The 25,622-nt window shown below is 32.4% G+C and overlaps 1 protein-coding gene across 2 annotated transcripts in view; it reads left to right on the forward strand.

Annotated features, from left to right (window-relative positions):
• The window catches only part of LOC130636836 (probable E3 ubiquitin-protein ligase HERC1), a 46,574-nt gene that overhangs the window by 1,537 nt on the left and 19,415 nt on the right, over positions 1-25,622 (forward strand). Inside the window, exons 2-38 of one of the 2 annotated variants that reach the window (XM_057446693.1) lie at positions 166-237; positions 985-1,164; positions 1,767-1,832; positions 3,305-3,467; positions 3,798-3,877; positions 4,017-4,113; positions 4,373-4,516; positions 5,365-5,408; positions 6,354-6,437; positions 7,747-7,891; positions 8,272-8,443; positions 8,833-8,970; positions 9,199-9,496; positions 10,362-10,520; positions 10,647-10,772; positions 11,230-11,365; positions 11,443-11,643; positions 12,165-12,386; positions 12,636-12,815; positions 13,110-13,224; positions 13,802-14,132; positions 14,532-14,702; positions 15,258-15,511; positions 16,284-16,513; positions 17,274-17,377; positions 17,865-18,098; positions 18,767-19,090; positions 19,518-19,721; positions 19,798-19,994; positions 20,253-20,809; positions 21,465-21,858; positions 22,086-22,353; positions 22,692-22,925; positions 23,005-23,264; positions 23,540-23,616; positions 24,381-24,926; positions 25,298-25,423. In XM_057446693.1, the coding sequence (XP_057302676.1) occupies positions 166-237; positions 985-1,164; positions 1,767-1,832; positions 3,305-3,467; positions 3,798-3,877; positions 4,017-4,113; positions 4,373-4,516; positions 5,365-5,408; positions 6,354-6,437; positions 7,747-7,891; positions 8,272-8,443; positions 8,833-8,970; positions 9,199-9,496; positions 10,362-10,520; positions 10,647-10,772; positions 11,230-11,365; positions 11,443-11,643; positions 12,165-12,386; positions 12,636-12,815; positions 13,110-13,224; positions 13,802-14,132; positions 14,532-14,702; positions 15,258-15,511; positions 16,284-16,513; positions 17,274-17,377; positions 17,865-18,098; positions 18,767-19,090; positions 19,518-19,721; positions 19,798-19,994; positions 20,253-20,809; positions 21,465-21,858; positions 22,086-22,353; positions 22,692-22,925; positions 23,005-23,264; positions 23,540-23,616; positions 24,381-24,926; positions 25,298-25,423 (7,333 nt within the window). Of the gene's footprint in view, positions 1-165; positions 238-984; positions 1,165-1,766; positions 1,833-3,304; positions 3,468-3,797; positions 3,878-4,016; positions 4,114-4,372; positions 4,517-5,364; positions 5,409-6,353; positions 6,438-7,746; positions 7,892-8,271; positions 8,444-8,832; positions 8,971-9,198; positions 9,497-10,361; positions 10,521-10,646; positions 10,773-11,229; positions 11,366-11,442; positions 11,644-12,164; positions 12,387-12,635; positions 12,816-13,109; positions 13,225-13,801; positions 14,133-14,531; positions 14,703-15,257; positions 15,512-16,283; positions 16,514-17,273; positions 17,378-17,864; positions 18,099-18,766; positions 19,091-19,517; positions 19,722-19,797; positions 19,995-20,252; positions 20,810-21,464; positions 21,859-22,085; positions 22,354-22,691; positions 22,926-23,004; positions 23,265-23,539; positions 23,617-24,380; positions 24,927-25,294; positions 25,424-25,622 lie in introns of both variants that reach the window. The other variant, XM_057446688.1, reaches the window with a different exon arrangement.

A 25,622-nucleotide genomic window follows, 5' to 3' on the forward strand; every position in this document is an offset into this window, starting at 1 on the left:
CTTTTACACAGTACTTTTCAGTAATTTAGGCCATTACAAAAGATTCAGACAAATTTACAAGCATAAACTAAATGCGTAAACCAAGATAGCATTGTATGGAGATATGAAACTCTAAAAATTTATGTTAACCGGCATAGTATGTTATGTACATATTTTTTTATTTAGGAAAGCAATGAAAATGAATCAGACTTGGAATGTGTAACGTTACCCAAAGCTGCCATGCAAGTGTTCCAAGTGGTATGATTTTTAATGTCATTCTGCATCCTGTAACTTTTTTTGTCAGTGGTTCTGGTATTTGTATAGTTATAACATATTTTCAAATTTCCAACCAAACTAAAGTTTGACCAGTGAATCAACAGCAATTGTCTTCACTTTCACGTTATCTTTGTTCTAATGCATTTGTTTTTTTAACAAAGGGAGAGACTACAGCAACAGTTAAAAGCATCTGGAAAGCTAAAGTTTTGTTATCCACCTGCTTTAAAATTGTTCTGTAAATGTTTTGCAAAAATTAACTGTTTATTTGTCAGATAACTGAAGTATGTTCTTGCAACTGTTCAGCTAATTTTTCTTAAACAGAATTTTTCTTTTTAAAACAAATTTTATTGAAAGCTTAAACGTTTACTAATTTTACACAACATTCAAAGTCCAGAGGTAAACCTAGAAAGACTTGGCAGGAGGTAATAAAGACAGACTTGATGCAGAGTACTTTGAGTTTAGATCTAACACAGTCTAAATCAGATTGGAAGAGGGTTATTAATATACCCTGTCCAACCAATGCTAGCATGGAAAAAGGACGTTAAGCCAAAAATGTTGATGATTCGTTAAGTCAAATTCTAATATTTGAAATCTTTAACTTTAGAGATTTCACAATTTTAATGGAAAAAAATTGTGACATAGTGTTTTTAACATATGGAAACAAAACAGTTGTAGAAATTAAACAGATTTCCTGTATTAGTATTTTTTCCTAACTTTTGTTTGTTTCAGATATCAAAGCAAGCAGTTAAGTACACTCAAACATTAACAGGAGTTTCCTCAGCCACCGATTCTAGTTCATCACAAGAAGCTTATGTTTGGGGAAGTAATAGTAGTCATCAGTTAGTCGAGGGTGTGCAAGATAAAATTTTGTTACCAAAGAAAAGCAGGACATTTAAAACAGCAGTACAGGTAAGGCTAAAAAGGCTGCATCTCAACTACATATGTGACATGTTTTGCAATTTGGCATACTTGGTAAAATTTACGCAAAAAATGTAGCATAAATACGCCACATATTATGCCATGTTATAGAAACTTGAAGCAGTTATATGCTGTAGTTTATTATTTATGATTTATAAGCGTAATTCTGTACACAGTACGTAGATTATTTTCTTTGTGCTAAAGAAAAATAAATGCCATGATATTTTATGAAGCTGGAACAAAGATGTAATATTCTATGAAACCCTAACAAAGATGGCGTAAACATTCTCTTTTCATCGATCCACTTAAAATGGAAGGTATCTGTACTATATTGCCGTAGTTTTTTTTTGCTACAAAAAGGTTTCAAAGTGACCCTGGTATTAGAACTGTTGGCAACTCTACAATTTTTTACAACTTTTATTACAAATGAACAAATGATACTATTTTCTTTTCACTAAACATAATTCATAACATTGTTATGAATTATAATTAAATTCTTCCCTGAATTATGTTTGGACACTATTCAAGTAAGAATTAAGACCAAAAAGTGTTTAGTAACAAAAGTGTTCAGTGAAAATCCATATATGATTTAGATTGAAGCAGGCCAATATTGTACATTTGTAATATATGCAGATGGTTCTCTGTATTCGTGTGGCAAGGTTTGTCATTACTTCTATAACATTTTTTGTATCGCTCTTTTTTTATAACACATGGTATATTTAACAATATTTTTTGTTAAATTCGACAAGTTTTGTTGTGTATTCAGCGCTTAAAATAAATATTTGACCACTGCCGGTCATAATGACCATCGGAGATCCAAATTGACCGATCAAATTGAATTTTTTGCCGGTCAAAAATATATGTGATTCATTGTGTAACAGTTTCAATCACGAAATTTGGCATTTATTCCACTCTGACGTTTTGAATTATTCTTATGCCTCCCTGATGAAGTACAAGTCCCATTGACCTACCTTTCTGTTGGTGTACTTCATTAAGTGAATACACAATGAACAATAATTAGTCAACTTTGCTTCCCTCGCGCTCATAAAAGCAAGTTGCCTGGGAACTAGGTTGCACATGTTATTTACGAACTAAAGGTTAGGGTGGGAATTAAAAATGTTTCTGAATTGATACAAAAAATTAAACGATTAAGAATTAATGATTACCTGAGAGAGATTCATTCTAATATTTAAAAGAACACCAATGGGATATTTTTTTCTTCTTCGCAAGCTTAACACGTACTTTAGCAATATTTGATCTACCAAAAATGTCTAGTTTTTTGTGTATGTAAAAGTTGTGGATCTCCTGTGTGGTTGAGCATGATGAATACTTAGATCTTTTTATCGTACCTGAGCCCTGGTTTGGGAACCTACTCTATAAAAAAAAGTTGTATGGCTCCGTTGGGTTGACAAATAGAACAAACGAATACATTGATGATGTTTGTCGTTCTTCCATACCTAAAATAAATAAAAAAACCCAAGAGATTTATTTTATGTATCAGGTTCCATCCTGTTGTAAGAAAATTAATAAATAAATAAATAAACAAATGACCAATGGCGAAGCCTTTTATTTGTAGTCAAAATGGTAACATTTTAGCTAGCTACCTACACTAAAACAAAAGACAAAAAATCTATATAAAAAATGTTTATGAATCAATGGTAAATAAATGTGAAACAAGATATTTAGATTATTATCTATTTTTAATGGTAGATAAATATTTTTTTTTTGCGAAGCAAGGAGTCGATCGCTGGTCAGTCTGACCACTCGTAACGTAATTCTGATGGTCAATTAACGAAATTCGACGGTCAGTAACCCTTGACCAGCCATTACTTTAAGTGCTGATATCACCCTTTTTTGATTCAATATAATTAATCGAATTTGTCAAATTTAAAAGTTCAAAAGTTGGACATGACCAATAGTTTTTTTAGAATTATCAAAAAAAAGTGCAAACAAAATATATATAAAAAAGGGTGATACAGAATCAAATTTGTCGAATAGAAATAATGAAATGTGTGTCCTACATGGCTCATGAATGACAGGTTTAAGTTCAACAATTTAAAATCGGCAAAATGGAGCATGTATCACCCTTTTCAGACTTTGTTGTAATTTTTAACCAAGTTTATTTCTTCAGGGTACATATGGCAGACTAGGACTGGGCGATTCAAACAATCAGCAGCATCTCCGTAGAGTGAATATATGTGATCGACACATGGCACAAGTTTCATCCTCCAAAGGATCAGATGGACATACTTTGGCGTTATCAAAAGATGGAAAAGTGTACAGTTGGGGAGATGGTATAACTTTTTCAGTATTGAATTATTAGCATCGAAACATAGTTCAAGTTCAAATTATTTTCTCAAAATTCCACAAAACGTCAGCGAGACATTATTGTAGCCTTTACGAATAAACTTTCAATTGGCTTTGTTTTAAAATTTTTCTTACTGTAATGTTTGTTACTTATATATCAATATTCAAGTGAACAAAATGTTCATGCGTAACCTGATTTTGTTTTTTAAAAATCTGCACTTTGAATAACGTAAACAACCCCATTTTGGGGAATCATCATAGCAATATTACCACAGCAAATTTACCGGTATATTTTGTAATGTTACAATTATTTATAGGTGACTATGGCAAATTGGGCCATGGGAATACTCTAATGCAGAAAGTGCCAAAAATTATCCAAGGTCCTTTCAGAAACAAGGTAAAAATATGATTTCTGGTACATTTATTGTACATTTTGTTATTAGTAGAGACTGTATTTTGTTTAAGGCTTTAAAAATAAAAGTCACAATGAATTTTTGTTTAGCTGATTACTTATTCAATCTTTCTTACCTTTTTAGGTGGTTAAATATGTGGCTGCTGGAAGTAGACACTCTGCTGCTGTGACAGAGAATGGAGAGCTCTACACATGGGGCGAAGGGGAACATGGAAGGCTAGGTATTTTTTTGTTACCTCACATGTGAGAATTGATCCATTACTAGTGTGGTTACACTTGACGAAGAATTTCTCTAAGTAAAAAATCAATAAATTTATCTCCCTAAAACATTCATAAAATACAATTCTAACTATATCCCTCTTTTGTTTTTATTATATCTTGATATCCTTGTAGTTTGTGCTCAGATGCATAATGAGTATTGATGCTTTATAATTAATATTTGATGTCTCCTGTAGTTTTATAATGACTTTTTGTTGGTAGGGCATGGTGATAGTGGCAGTTTGAAAGTACCAACATTAGTTCGCAGCATAGGTTGTGTTAGTCAGGTTGCTTTGGGGAGTTCTCATACAGTAGTCCTGGCTCGTGACGGACTGACAGTATGGACGTTTGGTGCAGGTGCTAATGGTAAGAAAAGCATAGCAGACACACTGTGTTTTTGCGCAATGATCAATTGATCGGCATGCTTTTATCAAAACAAACTCAAACACTTTTTCAGCATTGTTGAGAAAAATTAATCTCATTATCTTATAAAATAATACAGACAGAATAAGACAAAAATGTTTGAAGTGTGTGAAACGTTTTATTGTAAAATTTTAAAATGCATAGGTCTAATTATCGTCACAAATTTTCTAAATTTTTAAAAAGTAGCGAATAAAACAAAAAGAATTGTTTTTTTGTAGTTGGTGTTGGATAAATTAGGTTCCTGTGTCAAAAATAAAAAAGCTCTGAGGAAGAGAATTACATCATCCAGTGTCAGCAATATCATTGTGAGATATGCTACCACATTTTATTTTATTTATATTGCCCCCTGGACTGAAAAATAAGATGTTAGGAAAAACAACAATGTTTTTCATCATAAAAAATTAACAACGCATTTAAAAAAAAGTGGTAGCATATTTTAGGCCACACTGCTTCTGACAAGCAAAAATTGTCATACGAAAGTGTTTTTCAAATTGTGTTTTTCGTGCTCAGTGTATTGAGCACGAAAAATTGCGGGAATTTTGTTTTTTAAATTTATCCATTACTACTAAATTTAGCTCACTAAAAGGAACCAAACAAAACTTGCTAGAAAATATACTCAATTCGAACGTTTTATTTAAAGTTGTCGTTACAGCATAAAACCGCACCACAAGGTCTTCTTTAGAGGATTTACGATTGGCCAAAGTAGGCACCCATCCATTTATTTTCACCTCCCCCCCCATTATAAAAATTTGGAATATTTTATGACCACTTTCTGTCTTATTTCTATTCAGGTAAACTTGGGCATGGTGACACTAACAGAATATTTCATCCAAAAGTGAGTTTTATGATAACAGTAACTAAGCTAAATGTTGTAAGTGCCACTGTGGTAAGGTTAATAGCAGAAAAATTGTATGATCATGGATTTTGAAGAGATACAGTGATACTTTTTATGATCATAATGCAAAACAAAATAAGATTTGACAATAATATGGTTGCTTTCTGATAATTGTAATAAAATACGTCACTTTTGAATGTGTTAATATCTTATTTTTATTTTTTTATTTTTGTTTATATAAAAGTTTATATAAAAGTCTTTTTATTTAACACAGTCCTTTACGTTTGTGATTCACAGGTTCCATAACATAGCAGTTATATATCTTTTTTTTTAATTTGAGGGACCAGTACTGACTTGCAGTACGTAATACAGGTTCTGTATAGAAGGTTAACTTTTAAACCTCATTAAGAGCAGGGTAACGTTTCTATTTTAATCTGAAGAGCTAGATAGATAGATAGATAGATATACAAGCAAATTTGATAAAGCAATCACGGAACAAAAGCAGGAATCTTCCATACTTGGTCAATGTTTACTGTGATGTAAATGCATCATATCAGGCTCAGCAATAAGGGGAGAGCAAATGCTCTTGCTCACGCAAAGACTCACCCAAGTATGAGAAATGAGAGACTAGCTGAGCCAATAATTGCTCCCCAAATTCCAAAAAAAGTTTTTCTGGCTGAGCAATATCAATTCATCTCGCATGAAAATCAATGTTCTCTTTCTTATTATTTACAGAAGAAAAGAACCAATATATATATAAAAAGAGATAAAATGAAGTAGATTAAGACGTATTGTGATAAAATATGGGTTTATAAACTTTTGTTTATTCAGATTGCTTGCCCAGCTTAAATTATTGTAACATTGGGGGAGCGTTTTATTGCTTGAGTCTTATTTTCTTATTGATAGGCTTGCATATTAAATTTTGTTTTTTTATTCAAATTCTAGGTGGTTGATGCATTACTTGGAATCCACATTAGAAAAGTAGTGGCTGGTACGCAATGTAGCATGGCACTAACATCAAACGGTTTGGTAAGTTTAATAATATTAAGGAACAAAAAAATCTGATGATATGATAAAACTATATTATAATACTAGTCGTTAGCCTGTGGAAAAATCCACGGGCCACCCGTCCTTTTTATACCGCATTGCGTGCATCTTGCTACTTGCGCAGCTAAGCTACCATTTTGTCTGACAGACAGACAGACGTATATGGGCATTATAATATAGAATAATATTCTGTTTGTAGATAAGAATGGTATTCTGAGTTCAAAAAGAGTTTATTTCTTACTTATTACAATTTCAAGAAAGAATAAAGTGTGGAAATAACTTTCACTAGTCAAGTTTTTGTTGACTATAACTATGCAATTCTATAAAAAAGTGCACAGAATTAAACCTTTTCCACTGGCTAGTATAGTCAGAAAATTTCATGAGACGCTCACACCCTCACATGCACAACATTTAGTTTCTTCTTTACTGAATGATTTAAACATTAAGCATTATTCATTCAAGGTTGGTGGTTGTACAACTTTTAATATTTTTTTTGATTATAATTCTAATATTTTTTTTGTTTACATGTATTTACATGTATTCATAGAAAGCACATTATTTTCAAATTTTTAACTGCATAAAAAATGCTTGCGTTAGAATTATTTCCAATTTTTTTTTCTCGAAAGAGAAATGTTACGCAATAATCATAAATGTTTCGGCATTGCTCATTCTCAATTTACTTGTTTTATTTTTAATACAATGTAAACACATGCTACTAGAAATTAATATTCTGCACAAAAAAAGAATAAGAATTCAGTAAAAAAACACAATTTTTAGGGAGAAAACATAACCCCTGGTAAAAAGATAGTCTAGGGCCAGGTCAAGGGGCCGGATTGACACCGCAAGCAAAATGGTAGACCATCGCAGTGAATAAGATGTGGTACGATGCAGTCTCTCTCTTCATTCAGTGTTTTAATGTAATCCTGCAGTGTATATTTGTTACTTCTTACCATGAAACAGTGTCTTTTGTTAATATTTAACACTTTTACACAACTCTATAAAGTAAATTAAAAAAAATGCCACACCAATTTTGTATCATGGAATTACTTTGTGTACCTCTATTGTCACCTGTTCAACTGGCTGGTATGGTCACCTGTTTCACTGGCTTGTATGATTCTATAAATACCTTATGGATGCCTAGTATTGATTTTCACTACTTTAATGTTTCCCTATACATGCCTCAGATTGTTTATATCCGATTTTTTTCTAACCAACACTTCGTTCCACACACAGATTGACAATAAATATTTTCGAACAAGTAACTTTACCCTTGACTTTTTTCTGGTTTTAGATCTATGTTTGGGGTTGTGGACCATGTTTAGGGATGGGTGCAGCAGACTTGGTTCACCTTCTACCAAAGATTGTGACAGCCCTGCAAGACAAGCCTATCATTGACATTTCCATGGGTGATAGTCACTGTTTGGCTTTGACAAGAGGTAAGTAAAGCAATAAGTAAAAAAATATACTGGTTGGGCTATTTTTAAGTGGAAAAGCAAACAGAGAAAGTTTTGTTTAATTTGCAGTTAATGAATCATCTGAACATGGTTTGAAAATGTTTGGACTTGTTATTAGGGTTATGAATTTCTTGATTCCGAGAGAAGTTTGCACGTTTTCATTTTTGTCTCCATGAAATAAAAATGTAAAACTTTCATGTGTAACAGATGATAAAGTTTTTTAAATAGCATCTATTTTTTGTTAGAAAAAATGATTATAGTGCTTGTTACTCACTAAATCGATTACTCTTGTGAAGATTGTTTGTTATGTTTTTATACCTACTAAGTAATGAATGTTAATAAAACTTCTACTTTTTTTTTAGACAATGAAGTATATGCCTGGGGAAACAACAGTATGGGCCAGTGTGGATTAGGTCATTGTGTAACCCCTGTGTCTTCACCAACAAAAGTTCCCGATTTGGATGGTGTACGTATTGAACAACTTTGTGCTGGCACTTCACATAGTATTGTATGGACAGCGCAACCCGTTGATAGGTAATGAGTTATTTATCTTGTCTTGTGAAAATTACCTTGAGGTGAATGCCTCTCTCCAAATGCATGAACAGTCGACCTGTTGAAGGGAGAAAAGGGGGTTGGTTGGGGAGGGTGGGAGAGGGTGCAAGGGTAGGCAGACTTATTATCCCTGGTAGTTTAGATTCTGTTTAGATTTATCCCTTATTAGTCCGTTATTAGTAGACGTTAAAAAAGAAAATTATTTGTTTAAATATTTTAATCTTAAGCTTTTTTGTTCTGTTTAAATACAAAATTGTTTAATAGTTTTAAATATATTTGATGTTTCAAATATATTTGGATGAAAGATAGCTGCCCATTTCGCTTTATTACCAGCAACAACTTGGGGTATAACGTTCCATACTTTCTTTTAGAAAAATGATTGCTTTACACAAACCGTACAGTATATCTGTGACTGAAAAAACCTTTGCAATTTTACGTTCATATTTGGAGAAGTATTTTATGTACAGAGATGAGTTAAATAACCTGGAAGATCAAGACAACGATTCGAGGTATGAACATTTTATTGATGTTTTAACTTGTCTTTATCATGTTCATGTTCATGTCAATTTGAATTTGTTTACTTTATTATTTATTATTAAATTTTTAAATTAGTTGTCAAGATTTAGGAAAAACAAGAATGAAATATTAGTCGTGAACGTAAACAAATTTTATCGTTCCCTTTTAAATTTTCTGCTCACATGTTTTTTCTATGTAGAGACATGTTTGCTTTATTTCAGCTATTCAAATGAATATCTTGAATGTACATTAAACATTCTATCCAGCCATCTTCTTCTTGCAGTGAAGGATGAAACCTGCACACGGAACGTTTTAGGGGAAGAAGGGAAACCTATAATGAAGCTTTTGTTACAACTTATTGACCAGCCAAATCTTCCTGAGGATATGGTATCAAAAATCGAATTTACTCTTCGAATAGGTGCAAAGTTTCTCTTACCAAAATATGATCAATGGGTAGACATGTTGTTGAAGTTGTTACCGCAAAGTTCAGAAGATTTAAAAAAAGCAACAATGGGACAGGTCTGTATGAACGATTTTTATTTTAACAATCGAGGTATGTGGTTACAAACACGCACCTATTTTAATAAATTATTAAGTCATAGGTTGTTCACCCCATTTTACTGAGATATAATGCAGAATAGCAAGGTGTTTAAAAATAGGAGATACAACTGAACAAATTTTTTGGAACCCTCCTTTTCCAATTTACAGAATGCTGTATTGTTTTCAGATTGTATTTTATAAACATCTGATTTTAAACAATCAAGCTACAAAAAAAAACTAGTTTAGAAAGATAATTTATGATTTATGCAGAAATAACAATAATCAATGGTTATTTTTATAATTTACGCGCAAGATTATGTGAATTATGTGAATATGAAAACAATGCAGCAACCTGCAGATCAGCAACAGAAGGTTTTAATAGAAACTACTGAGAGCTACTCTTTCTCTCTTAAAACCTCCTTGGTTTAACAAAGCTATGGGTTGTCTTTGTCATCGCTTTTAATATTTTTAAAATTTTGTTTGTTATTTATTGTTGGTGTGTAAAAATGTGACAGAAGCAATTGATGGTTGGGTTTTCAGGGGCGCATAAACAATGGAAATTTTAATAGAATTTGAATAGATATTGCTTTGTTGTATCTCTTTGTCTTTTTAAGCTTCCTTATTCTGCAATATATTTCCTTAAAAATTAAAATCATGCTGCTTTTTTTACTTAGTTCTTACAAATTCTGCTTTTTTTTCACAATTTATACTGGATACTGGATACTGGATTAAGTGATAAAAAATTAGATACACTACTAGTGTTTAACTACATATCTTTTTGTTATTTATTTAAAAGTATGTTCAAAAGAATGTTATAAAATAAGCATGACATCTAAAATTTTAGTTGCTGCACCTTAACATCCTCCTTCAAAGTATAAAAAATCACGAAGATGTTACACAAATGTTTGGCTTTGCATTGTATGCTTCTAATGATAAAGAGACTGACTTGAAAGCCTTGGGTATTATTTTGCGTTTACTCCTAAGAAGTGCAGCATTGCTTTCAGTAAGTTGATTTCATATTTCTTTTTGATGAATTTTGATGAAAGGTTGTAAAGAATCTTAATAAGGTGATCTTTTCTATTACATTTCTTGATTGGATATGACCCGAAGTTTATATAATGTTTTATAGGATCAAAAGTTAGCAAAGATCACTTCACCAAAACATGATCAACTACAAAACTCTATTTTTGATTTTATGAATGTCCTACAGCTTCATGTTGTTTCGTTTATGATCAACAAAGAAGAAGATGCAGAGGTAATTGTTGATAATTGTTCCAAAATTAAAATTGGAAGGCTACATATCATGAATGATTAATGAAGTACACACAAGGTTTCCTTAGAAGCCATGTTTAGGACTAAAAGTAGTGGGTGATTTTTCACATAATTGAGGTGACTTAATTACGATTTTAATGCCAATATGAATATCTCTTTTTGTGTAAAACATCTTAATGAGCTGTTCAAATTAGCACCCTGTCCTAATCAGCATCCAAGTGATCAGGGTCAGTCATTTATGGTGTTTTTAAATTATTTATGTATCTAGTTTCTAATTATTTGTTGGGTTTTCACGTTGAGAACAAGTGTGATTCTTACTCAACTTTTAAAATGTGATAATAAAAGTGTGTCTTATCGAGGTGAATTCAGAAAACAAGGCAACTAATCTTCTGTTAACAATTAGGCTTCATTCATAGAACAAACTATTTTTCTGATTTTAGTATGCAATTTGTCTTAACATCCTTTGCGAGTACTTGGAAGTCTTTTGTCAACACGCTTCGTGTGCAATAAATAATGCGTCTTCGCTTCTACAACACGATAGCTGTCAAGATAACGAACAAAGAAACTGCATTATGGGTAATTCATTATTGTTTATATCCTATGCCTTTGTTTTCTTTTTTTCTCTTATATTTTATTTTTTTGTTTTTCTTCAGATTATATTAGCCATTCTTTAAGTGGTTCGCCATTGTTTTCATTGATACATCTTTTGCTTTGTTTACCTCCGCAACCATTTCTGACATTCGTTGAAAGAGGATTCATGGGTTTATTTGCTGCATTAAATAAAATCAACAAATTATCGCCAGCATATGATATTATGGAGATGCAAGAAATGAAATGGCCATTCGCAAGTCCAGGTAGAAATTAAAAATACATGTTTACATTTAATTTGTAAATGTTTATAGTCCAAGTATATTTTTATTTTAAGTAAAACTATTGCCTTGTAGTAAGCAGGTATTGTCTCATAGGATGCAAATATGCTTTCATAGTGTGATTAAACTGATTTCTCAGTGATGCAGAAGGAATTGGTTTTTCTGATAAGCATGTGTCAGTACAGTGTATCAGTGCAACCAACTGTGTATAAAACAAAACGCAAAAATAAATAAATTGATCACGTTGTTTAACCTTAATATGGGTTTATTTGCATGGACCTAGGAGAAGAAGTCACTTTAGACTAAACATTGTTGTTTAGTCCAATGTTATTTCATACTGTTGTCTAAATTGTGTATTGCCCTTGGGCAAATCTGTGATATAAACTATGGTGGGGCCTCCTTTAGTTATTTAATACGAAAAATGGACCATATATTTACAATCTAGCTCCTTCTACTGTAAACCTGTGCCTATATCATTGATTTGCTTAGTGCCTTTTATTACCTAGAAAAAAGCAAAGATTTAGACCCATGCAGTTTTCCAATCCCATCCATCTCCAACCATTGGGTGTGGTTAATGGACTTGCAACGAACAATCGGTGTACTTATTGGACGCATTATACATGGTAGCATGACTGTATTAATAGTATCAGATGAAGAAATAGTTTCAAAACATTGGTTAAAAAGTTCTGTACTCAAAAATGGCTTTGAAGAAAGAGAAAAGTTAAAAGGTGACTGTCTGTAGCTGTTTTTGCTATTGTTTGGTGTATTTCAATTGCTAAACCCTAGGAATATTTGTTATTAAATCTTGTTATTATTATTATTATTGATGTTATATCAATCAATGTAAAAGTGACTTTAAGCAGTAACTAAGTCAGTACCGAAGTACACACCACTTATCTATTGCTGCCATAGAAGGTACTAAATGGTAATGTATTTTCTGTGTTTTATGATGCCAATTATATATTGTATATCTTTAGAACATGCTTTGAAAGAGTGCTCAGATCAAATAGCACTATGTTCTCTTCAGAACTTTTCATGTGATATGACAACGGAGTTACCAAAGAATATCAAGTTTCTGGTTGACATAGCTAATGGGTTTTCTTCTGATTTCAATTTATTACTGTGGCCAGAACTCTGTGATCATGCAATTGCTACTGGTATGTTAAGGTTCTAAAATCCATATTACCATCATAGAAGCCATGTTTGAAAATGTAAAGTATAAAAACTAGGTCCCTTCTTTGCCTGCTTAGCATTTTTTGCGTGGGATCTAAACAAGTGCTAGGGGCAACGCTCTTTTTCTTCTTACCAAAATTATGTGTAATAAATGTTGTTCGAAATTATATATTACTTTTTTGTGGATTATACCCTTGCCTTTAAATGGGTCTTTTGTAGACAGATACTGCGGTTGAGAATGTTTATTATAATTATAAAAAGATATTGCTATTTCATAGAAATGTTTATGGAAGATGTGCCCAAATATCCGTTAATAATGGCATCTCTTCGATACACTTTTGCTGTTATGGTCCACCACTGTGGATTGGTGGAACAGATTGCTCAGAACAATTGGTAAAGAATGTGTTTTCAATCTTTTCTAATTAACATTTCTTAGGTTCACAAAAAATTGTAAACTTTCACTACATATTAATACAGCCTTTATGATAATGTAAGAAAAAAATTGCAGAGGTATTTGTCTTGCAGATTGCCATGCCATGATGTAAAGATGGTTTAAAAATGTTTTAAAGGGAGCTAATTGTATTATATCTTGGGTTCTCTTAAAATGTTTCTTTTTTTGTCCAAGGCAGGGTGGATTTGTTTGAAAACTAATAATGAAACCTAATGAGACTCCCTCCGCAAATCAAATTTTCATAATTCAATTTTTTATTTAAATATAACCATGATAACAATTGGGAAATGTGGCAATGTGTTAAAAACCTTTTCGAGGCCTTTTTTTTAACAAAATTGGTAATGCTTACTTTCATTCTTACATTCTTTCTGACAAAACTGACAAAAAAGTTATTTTAAACTCCTTATTGCATTTTACACACCTGTTCAGGAGCATCCAATACTTTGGCCAAATGCGAAATTATTTGTTTTGATTCCATATCCATGGATTGGTTAAAGCATTTGTTGATTATGTTTTTAGTGACACTCAAATGTTGTTTACAATTTATGATGCAACACTTAATGTTTATTCATATTTAAACCAAACACTTCAAGAGAGCAACACAGAAAATCAATTGTCTAATGAGAAGAATGATGAATTGTCCATGCAAGGTCGCATTGTCATTGAAGCATGCGCTATTTTACTGTTTTTACTAAAACCCATGCACAACAATGCAGAGAAGTTGACTTTAGATTTTGTAAAATTGACATGCAAAGATACAGCAAGCATAATCATCCTTTGTTTGAAAGATGGAGTTGTTTCAGGTTCTGTGTTAGAGACAGCTGTTGAGAAACAAGTTGCAAGAGCTGAAGTATGACATTCTAAACTATAGCACATTATATGAAAAGTTACTTCATTCTTTTTGCATCTTACAAGTTTTTTTTCCATAATTTACTCAAAAATTTTTTTTTGTATTTGTAAAAAATAAATCCTACCTGCTTTGATTTTTGTTGAACTAAAAGAAATTCTTAAAAAATATTACAAAAATGAGTTTCAGGAGGGCACCTAAATCTTCTTTACATAACTTTATAACCTAATATTAAATGCCTAAAAACTTTTGATTGCAAATTTTGTCTGCAGATCATGGTTTTGTTTAACTCAAACGCTTCAAATTAACACTTTTATCTCATCAATGTTTATACTTAGCATCTTCAACCAAATTTAGCATTTGTGTGCAGAATTTTAGTAACAGTTTTTTTGTTACTGACAGATGCAGTTGCAGTGTATTGAATTATTAAAAAAAATTATCACTGATGATATTTCATCTTCTGTTGTTAAAAACGAAGATCACCGTACCATACCTTCATGTTTGCAATATCTTTCACATGCTTCATTTGGTAACCACCCTGAATGTTTGTCTCGATGCGAAGCCTTTTATAAGGTAAGAAAAATCATAGTCATTCTTTCTCTTTGCGACAGTCCTATAGGAGAATGTTACATGCATATAACTTGAGGTGAAATCCAGTCTTTCATCCTCATACTGTGTTTGTTGGTATGTTGTTGTTTTCGGTGCAAAATGTTTTTAGCCACATTGTGCTGGGGATAAATATGTAAGGGAAAGGTTTATTTAAAGAAGATGTTAGATTTGTAGAATCTTCTGTTGGTGTCTTAACATAAGAAATTTTATATTTATATAATTGTTTATTACACCACTGGTAAAATGACTGATTTAAAGATCAGTACTAAAAGCTGCAGTTGCCTTTTCTAAGCTAATCATACTGATCAAGCTCGGGGATCCCAATCTGTTTTTCTTGGGAAATAACAGCTTAGAGCCTTGGGTTTTCCTGTGCATTTATGATTGAAGCAGAAATAGCATTTTTAGTCATAAAATACGGAGACACTTGGTACAAAAAAAAACAATCTTAAAGAAAAAATTGATCTCATTATATTATAATTTTTATCTTTTAAAAACGAGTTTGTTGTTATTTGTTACTAGAATCGCTTGCAAGCCATCCCATTGCATCTTGCATCAAAAATTCAATCAAATTACCACCAGCTGTTGTCAGTACTACTTGCTACTTGTGAAGGTGGAAATCCTGAATACCTTCCTTTCCAAAAACTTCTAGTGTACTCAGCTTTTTCATCCTATTGGAATGCAGAAGACTTAAAAGTTATTATTTCGTTAAAATATATCACAAGTATTATGGCATTTAATTCATCTTTGCTACAATCGTTATCTCTACAAGTGGCGTAAGTTCATTATATATTTCACTTTTTAGGCATAAAATAATTTGAGTAAATATTTCATATTTTTCATATTTCATATGTCTTATGGTGATTTACCATGCAATGGCTAATTATGCATTTGGAAACAAATTGTCATCCTGCCTCTTTATTTCAAATGGGAGATAAACAAAGAAGTGAAAAAAATTGTACAAATCCAAAAATCGCAAAAGTTTATCCCACCAGAAATTAACTTTTTAAGGTGAACGTGAAAGATTATTTTATGCGAAATAGATTTAATCATTCATTCGCGAAAATAAATCCCTAAAATTTGCTTTCTTTCCTAGCAAAACTTTTTTCCTGTGAAACTTTCTCTCCGTAAAGTATGTAAGGCAAAAGCTGTTACAGGTTTTTTTTACACTGTTCAACAAGTTCTTTTTTTTATATTATCACTTTCATAGACCACACTATTTTCTCTGAAGTTCTTGATAGTTGTAGAATTGTCGCTACCAATATTTTAAAATGCTATTTTCTAAATGAAGTAGTGACGGTCAATTGAAGATGTAACTCTTTTGATTTTTATTTGTTTTGAAGAATTTCGTAATAAGAATTGTGAGTATCTGCTGTAAGTAGATTTCAAGGGTCTGTTATATAGGTTATATAGGTTGTTAGTTAATGCCAACACTAGGCAGACATATTGGAGAAAATCCGCACAGTATGGTGACTATTGTCCCAATAATTTTTAGTGACTAAATATTTAAGGGGTTTTCTTGTGGTAAGATAGATCTTATTTTTTTAGTGAAAATAGTGACCACCTGCCCAAGGAACATGTAAAAATTATGGTTGTCTATAATATCACCTTGCTGCTAAGTAAAATAAATACAGTTGTAAACAAACCAGCTGGTGACTCATTTTGCAGTGGATTAAGCTCACAGATCGCCTTCTTGAAAAGGTGTTGTTTATCAAGTGATCATTATGCTCAAAGCTTTGCCTGTGAAGAACTTGTCACTGGCCTTCTATCTGTTGTTGGTAAGTCACCTTTTTTACCTGTTTGTATCTATATTATAATGCCGTGCATATGTCTGTCTGGATGCATGTGAAGTTTTCCACAGACTAACGACTGGTGTCCATAATGTAACTTTGTATTTTGGATTAATTTTATAATAGTCAATAAGACCATGGAAAAATCCACTTAGGTAGAAAAAAATGAAATAATCCATAGTTTTTAGAAATTTGTTTATTACCCTATTGTCTTTGAAACACAAGAAAGTGTATAGGATCATGTGCTTTTGACAAAAGGCCAAAGAGGTATTGGGGTTTAATGGTTTTCGAATGATGTCATCAACCTGTCTCATGCGAAATGAGTGGATTGACCCAGCTTTGGGAAATTGGCCTAATTTTGGTTTCAGGTGGTCCCTAGTTGCGTATGTCGGAGATGACTTTCCTCCGTTTTCAAGTTAATGGCTTCACTGATAATAATAACCACATCGACATGAACTAACTAACGTGAAGAAAGAACTAATTTGTGGGTAAACAAATGAGACAAAAAAACATCCTTTTTGCAAAAGTTACAGACATTGGAAGTAGCCTGTTAATATAATACATTTTACATGACAGGTACATAAATCAGAGACTTAAGAATACTACAGTACAAGAAGTGTAAAGTGTCTCCTAATACTTTCCCAAGAATAAGCATATGTCTGCATAAATGTGTTGTACCTGTACACCTTTATCTCTGTGTATGTTATTTATGTGCAAGTGAGGAAATATTTTTTCTCTCTTTTTGTAGAAATGAATTCTTGCAGTTTATCACTACGTATTATGACGTTGAAATTTTTAAAGATAGTGTTGAAGTCGATCAAGGAAAACAACAATAATATAAAGATTACTAAGGTGAAGCTTTTCGATAGAACATTGATTAAGTCTAAATAAAAAGTTTGCACAACCTGTTATACAACAGGTTGTGCATCTTTTTATGCATTTTTTTCTTATTTATACATGTGATCAACATGTGATCAACTGTACAAGTCTTGTGTTATTCAATCTTTGTACTTTAATCTGATGGGTACCAAATATAGTTCTAAAAAAGAAATGTCTATGCATTTGTATTTTATTTAAACAATGTTTTCATTGTATAGTTATGCTTTAAAATAATAGAGGGTAAGTAGTTGTGTTGTGCTGTTTTGTGCAGTAAACCATTTCATGTACACACATAAGCCACAAATTCTTCAAATTTATTGCTTGTGAACCAAGATTCAAACAAAATTACCAATGTCAATACCTACCCAGAAAAGTGGAGGTTACAAAGTTTACATTTGTTCATATTTTCATGCGTAATATATATATATATTACTTTTATCTAACATATACATTTTTTTAGCTTTTTTCCTGTTTGTTTGCACAACTGCACAAACTTATATGGCATGAGCCATTCTCAAATTCCCTTGAAGAGGGTGAAGACAGAAAATCTCATCTAATTCCAATCAAATTTATGTCTAATCCTACCAACGTTGTTTTGGAAGATCGACGGACGGTAGCTCATGGTCCAGGTGGAAAGGGATATGCACTTGTGGATACAAATGTTGTTGGGGATAATGCTTATTATGAATGGAAAGTAGGAATTATTTACTATTACGGTCACTGTAACTTATGTTATTTGTTAGAAGGATTACTATTTGTTGTTTTATTTTGTGTTGTTTCCCTACTGTTATTCAACAAATAAATAAATAAGAGTATTTTCGTTTTAACAAGTACATCTAAACGGAGTTAGGCATGTTATTTAAGAAGAGTGGGAATCGTCAGAGTTTTTTTAACATAGCTTACAAGATGCAACAAATCACACATGTAAATACAGACTTCTTTTAATACAGGTTCTTTTAAGCAACCTGTATACGTATTGTAACTAAGAATCTTGAGTGGAAATGCATAACACCAGCTTCATACCTGGAATCATTGAAAATTAGACTTCCGTTATGTTTTATAACTCGGGGTAAACTATCATGAGGGATTAAAATTGAATGGATTGCACCCTTGTAGTACTTCTCATTAGATGGAACTAGAATTTGAGAAAAAAATTCCAATTTTCACAATGCTTTATGCCCCATTTCTGAATATTAATCCCTTAAAATAAAAAATATTAAAACTTTATTTATGTTTTTTTTTACCAAGAGTTTTATCGTTTTTCAGCCTATTCAGCCATTTTCTATCATCATAAAATTATCATTACTGATACTGATCACATCCCTAATGCCAAATCTTATTTTTATTTCTAACTGGTTTTAGTTTCTCATCAAGCAAGATGTGAAAGGAAATGAAGGTACATGCATTGGTGTTTCTAAGTACCCTGTAAAAAACAGTGATTATCAAATGACGGCCGAGATGTGGTTGTACAGAGGGTATAATGGCAAACTATATAACAATGGCGAGAAAACCTTGAAGTTTCCTTCATTTACACAAGGAGATTATATAACTTGTCGATTTGATCGGAATGAACGCACATTAGCATTCGGAAAAAATGGAGAGGAGCCAAGAGTTGCTTTTGGTGATTTACCTCGCACCAGTTTATACCCATGTGTATTGTTCTACAGCCTGTCACCAGGAGAAAAGGTGTGCTTTAGTTCTGTTATTTGTAGCAAGTTTAAAGCGGCAAAGGCAAAAAAAAAGTTTCAAACAATTTTTGCTATCTGCTAATATATTTTAACAGTTGTAATGTTTTGAGTCTCATCTTTTGGCTGGAAAATATCCACTCCTTCTGAAGTACATATAAGCAATTCTTCTTAATTTTTCAAAATTTTCATTCTCAGGTATTCTGTGTTGGTTTCTTTGTACCTTAAATAGGCAAAACGTCACTATTATAGAAAGCTGATAAATACAGTTCCAATTTTGATAAAACCAATTCTAATTAACACAGAAGTTGCACTTTTTGTACATTGTAGTCATTGTAGTCTGAAATATTAAAAATTTAAAAAAAGGGGGAAATATCACTTGCAACGTTTTTATAGTTATTAATACGTATTTATATATACATATTAAGGTTACAATAACAGACCTGATGAAAAGAAATGTGAAAAAGACATCATTGTGCGAGGAGCCAGCGTCAGCACCTTCACCCATGGCACTATGTGAGGAAGCAAGAAGTGTTATTATACTTATGCTTAATCATGTGCTATGGTCCAAGTCATCTACTGTTTCGTTTAAAAGCCTCTGTTTAGAAGCTGAACAATGGCTTTGTCAAAATGTATGTGCTTGTTTGATTCATTTATTTGTTATTTTTATTTCAATTTTGTTTAGTAGCTATATTTGTTCCACCATAGCCCTGTAAGACAGTTGAAAACATTAATACATTATGCGAGAAGTTATTTCCTGTATTAGTCACTTTTGGTGGCATTGATCGAGGCTTATCTTGTGGTCGAAAGTGTACAGGCACCACTGGTCGCAATGCAATGCTAATTGGTGGAACATGCAAGGGCACAAAAGTTTGTATACAGTGGAATGACACCCTTACTATTAAGTATGTTTTTTTTGTTTCCATCTTACACCAGTTGTAATTTTTATTATAAATTAAAACGGTGAACAAATTCTCCATAGTGTGAAGTTGTTTTGATCATGTAATAGGCTATTAAAAGGCTATTAAAATTGTTTTGTGAAGATATTTCACGAATAAAATAATGACTGGTAGTAAGCCCTATTAGTTAGTCGTTCTTCTTAATTCATCAATTGTAATCTTATCATTGCTTTCACTGAGAGTGAAAATTGTGTTTTGTTATAGCCAGTTAGATTACACACAATTCACGGCTGAATCTTCCCCTGAATTTCCTGATCCGTCTGTGGTTGGTTTATCAATTGTGCAGTTGCTGTCATTGTTGTGCGAGAATCGTACTATGCTTCAGTATTGCTTAACGAACGATTGTAATCAAATGGAAGAAAGTTTGCCAAAAACTTGGCCCAAATTGTTTTCATCGGTAAAAGGTCAAAAGTTATATAAAGAATTATTCCATGCAACATTTACCCTGCTTAATATAAAATCCCTACTAAATGTGGTTAAGTCTTCACAATTTGGAACAGTGCTATCAAACTATGCAGCCACGATCGGAAAGAAGAAAAGTTGTAAGGAAAGTAAGAGTAAAGTCAAAAAAAAGGATTTGTTAAATAATGAAGAGAGGGAAGAAAATAATCACTTTGTTAGTCTTTTAAAAACATTATTGTCTGTGGCCCAAATGAAAAGATTTGCATCGATACAACGAAGAGTAAACATTGGTCAGTTGGAAAGATCACTGAATATAATCCATAATGCAATCAGCAAAAGCACTTTTTTATTTGAACAAGGTATTATTTTTCTATGCTTTTAAAAAAACGATTGCTTTTTGTAACAATTAGCAGGGAACATTTTTAGTAAAGGGAAACTACTAATTTAATGAAAAAATTATTGACTTTTAGGAAGTCACAAACATTTAAAGATCAAAATCGATTGTCCTATGCAAGTTTAAATTGTTGAATATACTGTTCTTTTAATAAGCAATTCCATTTTTTGTGTCGACCTTATTCTGCTATGGAAAATATGTTGATTTCAGCCTTGATTGTGCCAAGTGATATTTACATTTTACAAGATTTCAGCTTGACGGTTGCTAGTTTAGCACTTCTTAAATAACTTTAAGGTTGCTTGTTTAATTATTCGAGTTTAAGCCTTGGTTGATTTTTTATCTTGGCTAGTTGGTTATGCTTTGACCTAAATCTCATCCTTGGCTCTTGCAAATTTTGTTACTTAAGTATTTTTGTAAAATAATGTGCAGAGGTTTTGTAATTCAAACGGTAGATATTCCATTAATCTTAGAATTTGCTGTCGTAAATAAAATTATTTGTGTTCTATCTGTGACCCAATAAGTTTATTATTAAGCTTAAACTTCTTTGTTATGCTAATTAGTTTAAAACGTGAACCTCTGTTTTAATTTTACAATTTTATCATTGTTTTACTTTCTTTTAGACAAAACTTCTCTTATGGAGAACGAAAAAGAGACTTTTGTTGCAACAAGTCTGTCTCAGGATGACTCTCAAGGCCAAACTTCACAACATAATAATCCACCACAGAATTTGCCACGTCGAAGACAACTTCAAGATCTTCTTATTGACCAACCATATGAATTTATGGAGAATAGTGCCCAAGCTTCAGTAGTTGATCAAAGGGAAAACTCAACTGCAGAAAATGCTGGTAGACCCACAAGTCCAACTCTGGAAAATCAGCATATGTTTGGGTTACATGATGCACTTGGTTTACGTCGTAGAAGGGTGTTTTCGTTGCTCAACAGAAGAACAACATTTCGTGATCGGGAAGAACATCAAAGAGAGCGAAGAGTGACTAGCCAAACTAGGAGTAACAGGTATTTTTGTCCTATTATATATTTTTCTATATTTTCTTATATTTGTTGTATAAATGTTTGTGGATGTTACAGCTGATTCTAACTGAAATGCAATTCAAAGTTTTTCCCCTAAATTGTGCGATTACATTGCATTTTTCTTTTTTTGTTTATTCTTCATTAATTTTATAAAAAAAAACCTGAACGTTAAAATTAGAACTTGCATTACTTTCCTACCTTACTTTCTCAAGAAATCGAAGTGCTAATCAACCATCAGATGACAACACAAATCAATCTATGGAAAATGGAATAATTCAACAAGTGGTAAATATGGGTTTTACTGAGAGTCAAGTGCAAAGAGCTATAGCATCTAATCCAGGAAGGCCACAAGGGAATCAGTCTCGATACTTGCAACAAATTGTAACGTGGCTTATTGATCACCCTTCGTCCGACAATGATGCAGACTTTGTTGATGATAATGATGATGACTTTGAGATAAATCATGTCAATGAAAATGAGGTAGTTATTATTACAGTTGTTTGACCCTGTCATTTGTTTTTCTCACTTTGGTAACATTGTACAATAATTGCAATCCGTAGCTTTTTTAGCAATTGGACATTTATCAACAGAAAAAAGATAGTCTGTCTTTCCTTCCAGGCTGGCTGTGCATTGCGATTTATTTAGGTCGTTTACCTCGCATACAAAAAATTTTGCAGCAAATTATCTGCATTGTATTGACTAGTGATGTTGTTTGACTATTTTAAGAAATAGCCAAAAAGGCGTCATTTCCAGATATATTATGTTCATGGTTGTGGTTTAATATCAACTTAAAGGTATTAATAATTTGGTTTTCTTAGTTTGAAATGGAAAGTCAAGAAGCATCGATTAGTTTTGATCGCCCTGCTTCCCTAGGGGAATTGTTGCAATCTATGATGACTAATGAAAATCCAATGGCTCCAAACGACCAGCTTCGATCAAGTTTACGGGCTGTAGTTGAAAGTAATGAAGAAAACAATGAAGTTTTAAACATGGATACTGGACTTATGGATGTGTCAGTTCCATCATCAGTTTTTTCCAGGTTGGCACAGAATGTAAGGCCTATTTGCTGCACATAAAATCCCATGCTTTTTGTTTATTGTCCCCTATGTATTATCTTTTGGTGCTTTTTAGTTTCGACAAACAGACACTGGTCCTATTTATTGTGATATATGTCAAGAGAATGTTGACAACTTTAATCGCCATATGCACTCAGAACATCCAGGATGTGGAAGCCTTGACAGCAACCATGGTTATCGCAGCAATGGGTTATATTTAGGGGGCTGGTTCGGTGGCCTTTGTGGTACTGGATCACCATATTATTTATTGTGTCAAGAATGTCACTCTAAATATATGAGGAAGGAAATTGAACCACTGTTAACGGTCCCGAAAGAGTAAGTATAAAAAACATTATTATTACAATTCGTACAAATATTGATGATTTGTACGAATTATCTATTGTATATTGTATATTGTGCTAGCTAAACTCTGATCAATTATGTAATTACACTGCTACTGGTATATGCAATACCAGTAGCAGTTTAATTACTCTGTAGTCATATGTGTTTGAGATCATCTCAATGCCAAAACTAATCAATATGCAAAAGCATAACCCCGTAAAACCTTAGTGAAGTTTCAATTTATCAGTAATAACATCTGGTTATTCTAGCTATCCATTTCAAATCTCCGAAGTTAAAGAAGCTCCAGAATTTCTGGGTCAATCTACACCACCTTTAATAAATTCAGGTAACTATTCTTTTATTTTCATTGCAATATGTTTGAAAAAATGTATTTTTACTAGTTGGTCACGGAATGAGTTACTAAAATGGCATCTACGAATAAAAAAATTTTACGCATAATATTCAGTCACTCTTACCATACTTTCCCGCTCAACCCCACAAAGGTACACTGCAAAGTTCAATAATGAAGTGAGAAAAGTAACTATTTTGAGCACTGACATAATGAATAACTGAAGTAGAGTATATTGGAATTGTTTGTAAACCCTCAGTCTTAGAAGCTTTTTTTTACTAATCTCGAAATATTCACCTACATTCACGTTCGTCGACAATGTTTCTTTTTAAACAAAAGTTAAGTGATCACGAGTTGCGGCTAATGGATAGCATGTTGGTATTTCCGTTTTACTACCACGTCAATTGCCGTACCTGAAGTTTAAGGGTTTATGTTTACTCTTTCAGGATACCCTGTAACACATGTCATAAGCTCTCAAAGGTCACAGCACTTTTTTTTACTTAACCTGCTATTTCTAATGAATTTCTTAGTCCAGCTAAGCAAGCCACAGCACAGTCACAGCAGTCAAATGAGAAGGAGAGAATAAGAAATGATTTATGTTACTCATATTATTTCTAATCTTTGTATATATGTTAGAAGTCGAGCATGCACTCTAAATTGTGGAGTTTTCAACCCACAAAAAAATTCATTACAAACTCAGTTGGGGACATTGGTTCCTTTCGGAGCAACAGTGTTTTCACGTGATACATTATTTTGTTTAGATTTCCCATATTCCTTATTACTACATAGCGAGGTTATTTTGAATTCCCAACCACCTGGAGCTGTGTTATTTGAAGCACCAAATCCATTAGGTCGTGCTTCAACGGATGCTGTGCCTACATTGACGTTAACTAAAATAGTAGAAAGCGAACCAAAAGATAATCGAAAACCTATCACTCACCAGGCTATGGCATTAAAGAATTATCAATCTGCTTGCTATGGCTTGAGACGAATTACAGAGAAAGCTGAAGAGATGCTTTATATGGATATTTTCTTGCATGTACTTGCTGTTTTATCAACTAGTGTGTCACCAGAACACCTTGTGCATGCTTTAAGGGATCTTGCTGTTCACAATGTGGACCGTTTACTCGACATACTGCTGCAGGTGTTAGATGTTAAAGGCAGTGATTATTGTCAACTGCCAGATACGTTGAAATCCAGTAAAGATGTTCTGTTGGGAGTAATTCGAGCAATATTACTGGAAAAGGAAAACGAGCTGTTGAGATTTGTTGCAATTTGTAAAGATACCCTTCTACTTCATGCCAATAGTAAGTATTTTTTCTGAGGTCATTGAAGGCGCTAATTATATGAAGAAAGGTCCTAATGGTGTTTATTTATCAATCTTTATTACATGACCGCCTTGATTATCTATTATTTATCACATTGAATTATAAAAACTTAAAGTTAAATAGAAGTATGTAATACTTTAAATACATATGTTGAAATTCTGTTTATATTGATGATTTGTACGAATTATCTATTGCTTTTCATTGTCAAACTTGCTGCTTATGTCTAACATTCTTAGGTTCCAACAGATATTTATTTGTTTGCATGTTTCATACAGCAAACATGTATCATAAATATTTCCATTTGAAATTTTATTGCCAGGCATTTATTCTCGCATTCGTTTTTTCAGAAGAGCTGGAAAATAAAAGCTGCTTTAATGAAGATGGTGCACGTTCTCGACAAGGTGATAAAAATTATGGCAATGTTAAATTGATGCTGAAGAAAGTGAAGGTCATTGTGGACATTGTGTGTTGCGAAGGTATTTACATTTGTAATCCCTCATTAAAGTATATTAAAATGCGAAATTTGTGTTTATTGTGTTTGTCGTAATACATTCTGCATATCTTACCAATGCTCCAACCTGATTCAAGTGTTGTTTATATTTGAACTTAAATCTTAGACTTCTTGTAATCTATGAATCTATTAGATTCATTATTTGAATGTTTTTTTAATAAGGC

Source organism: Hydractinia symbiolongicarpus, chromosome 1 (assembly GCF_029227915.1).
Source record: "Hydractinia symbiolongicarpus strain clone_291-10 chromosome 1, HSymV2.1, whole genome shotgun sequence".
Taxonomy (NCBI): Eukaryota; Metazoa; Cnidaria; class Hydrozoa; order Anthoathecata; family Hydractiniidae; genus Hydractinia; species Hydractinia symbiolongicarpus.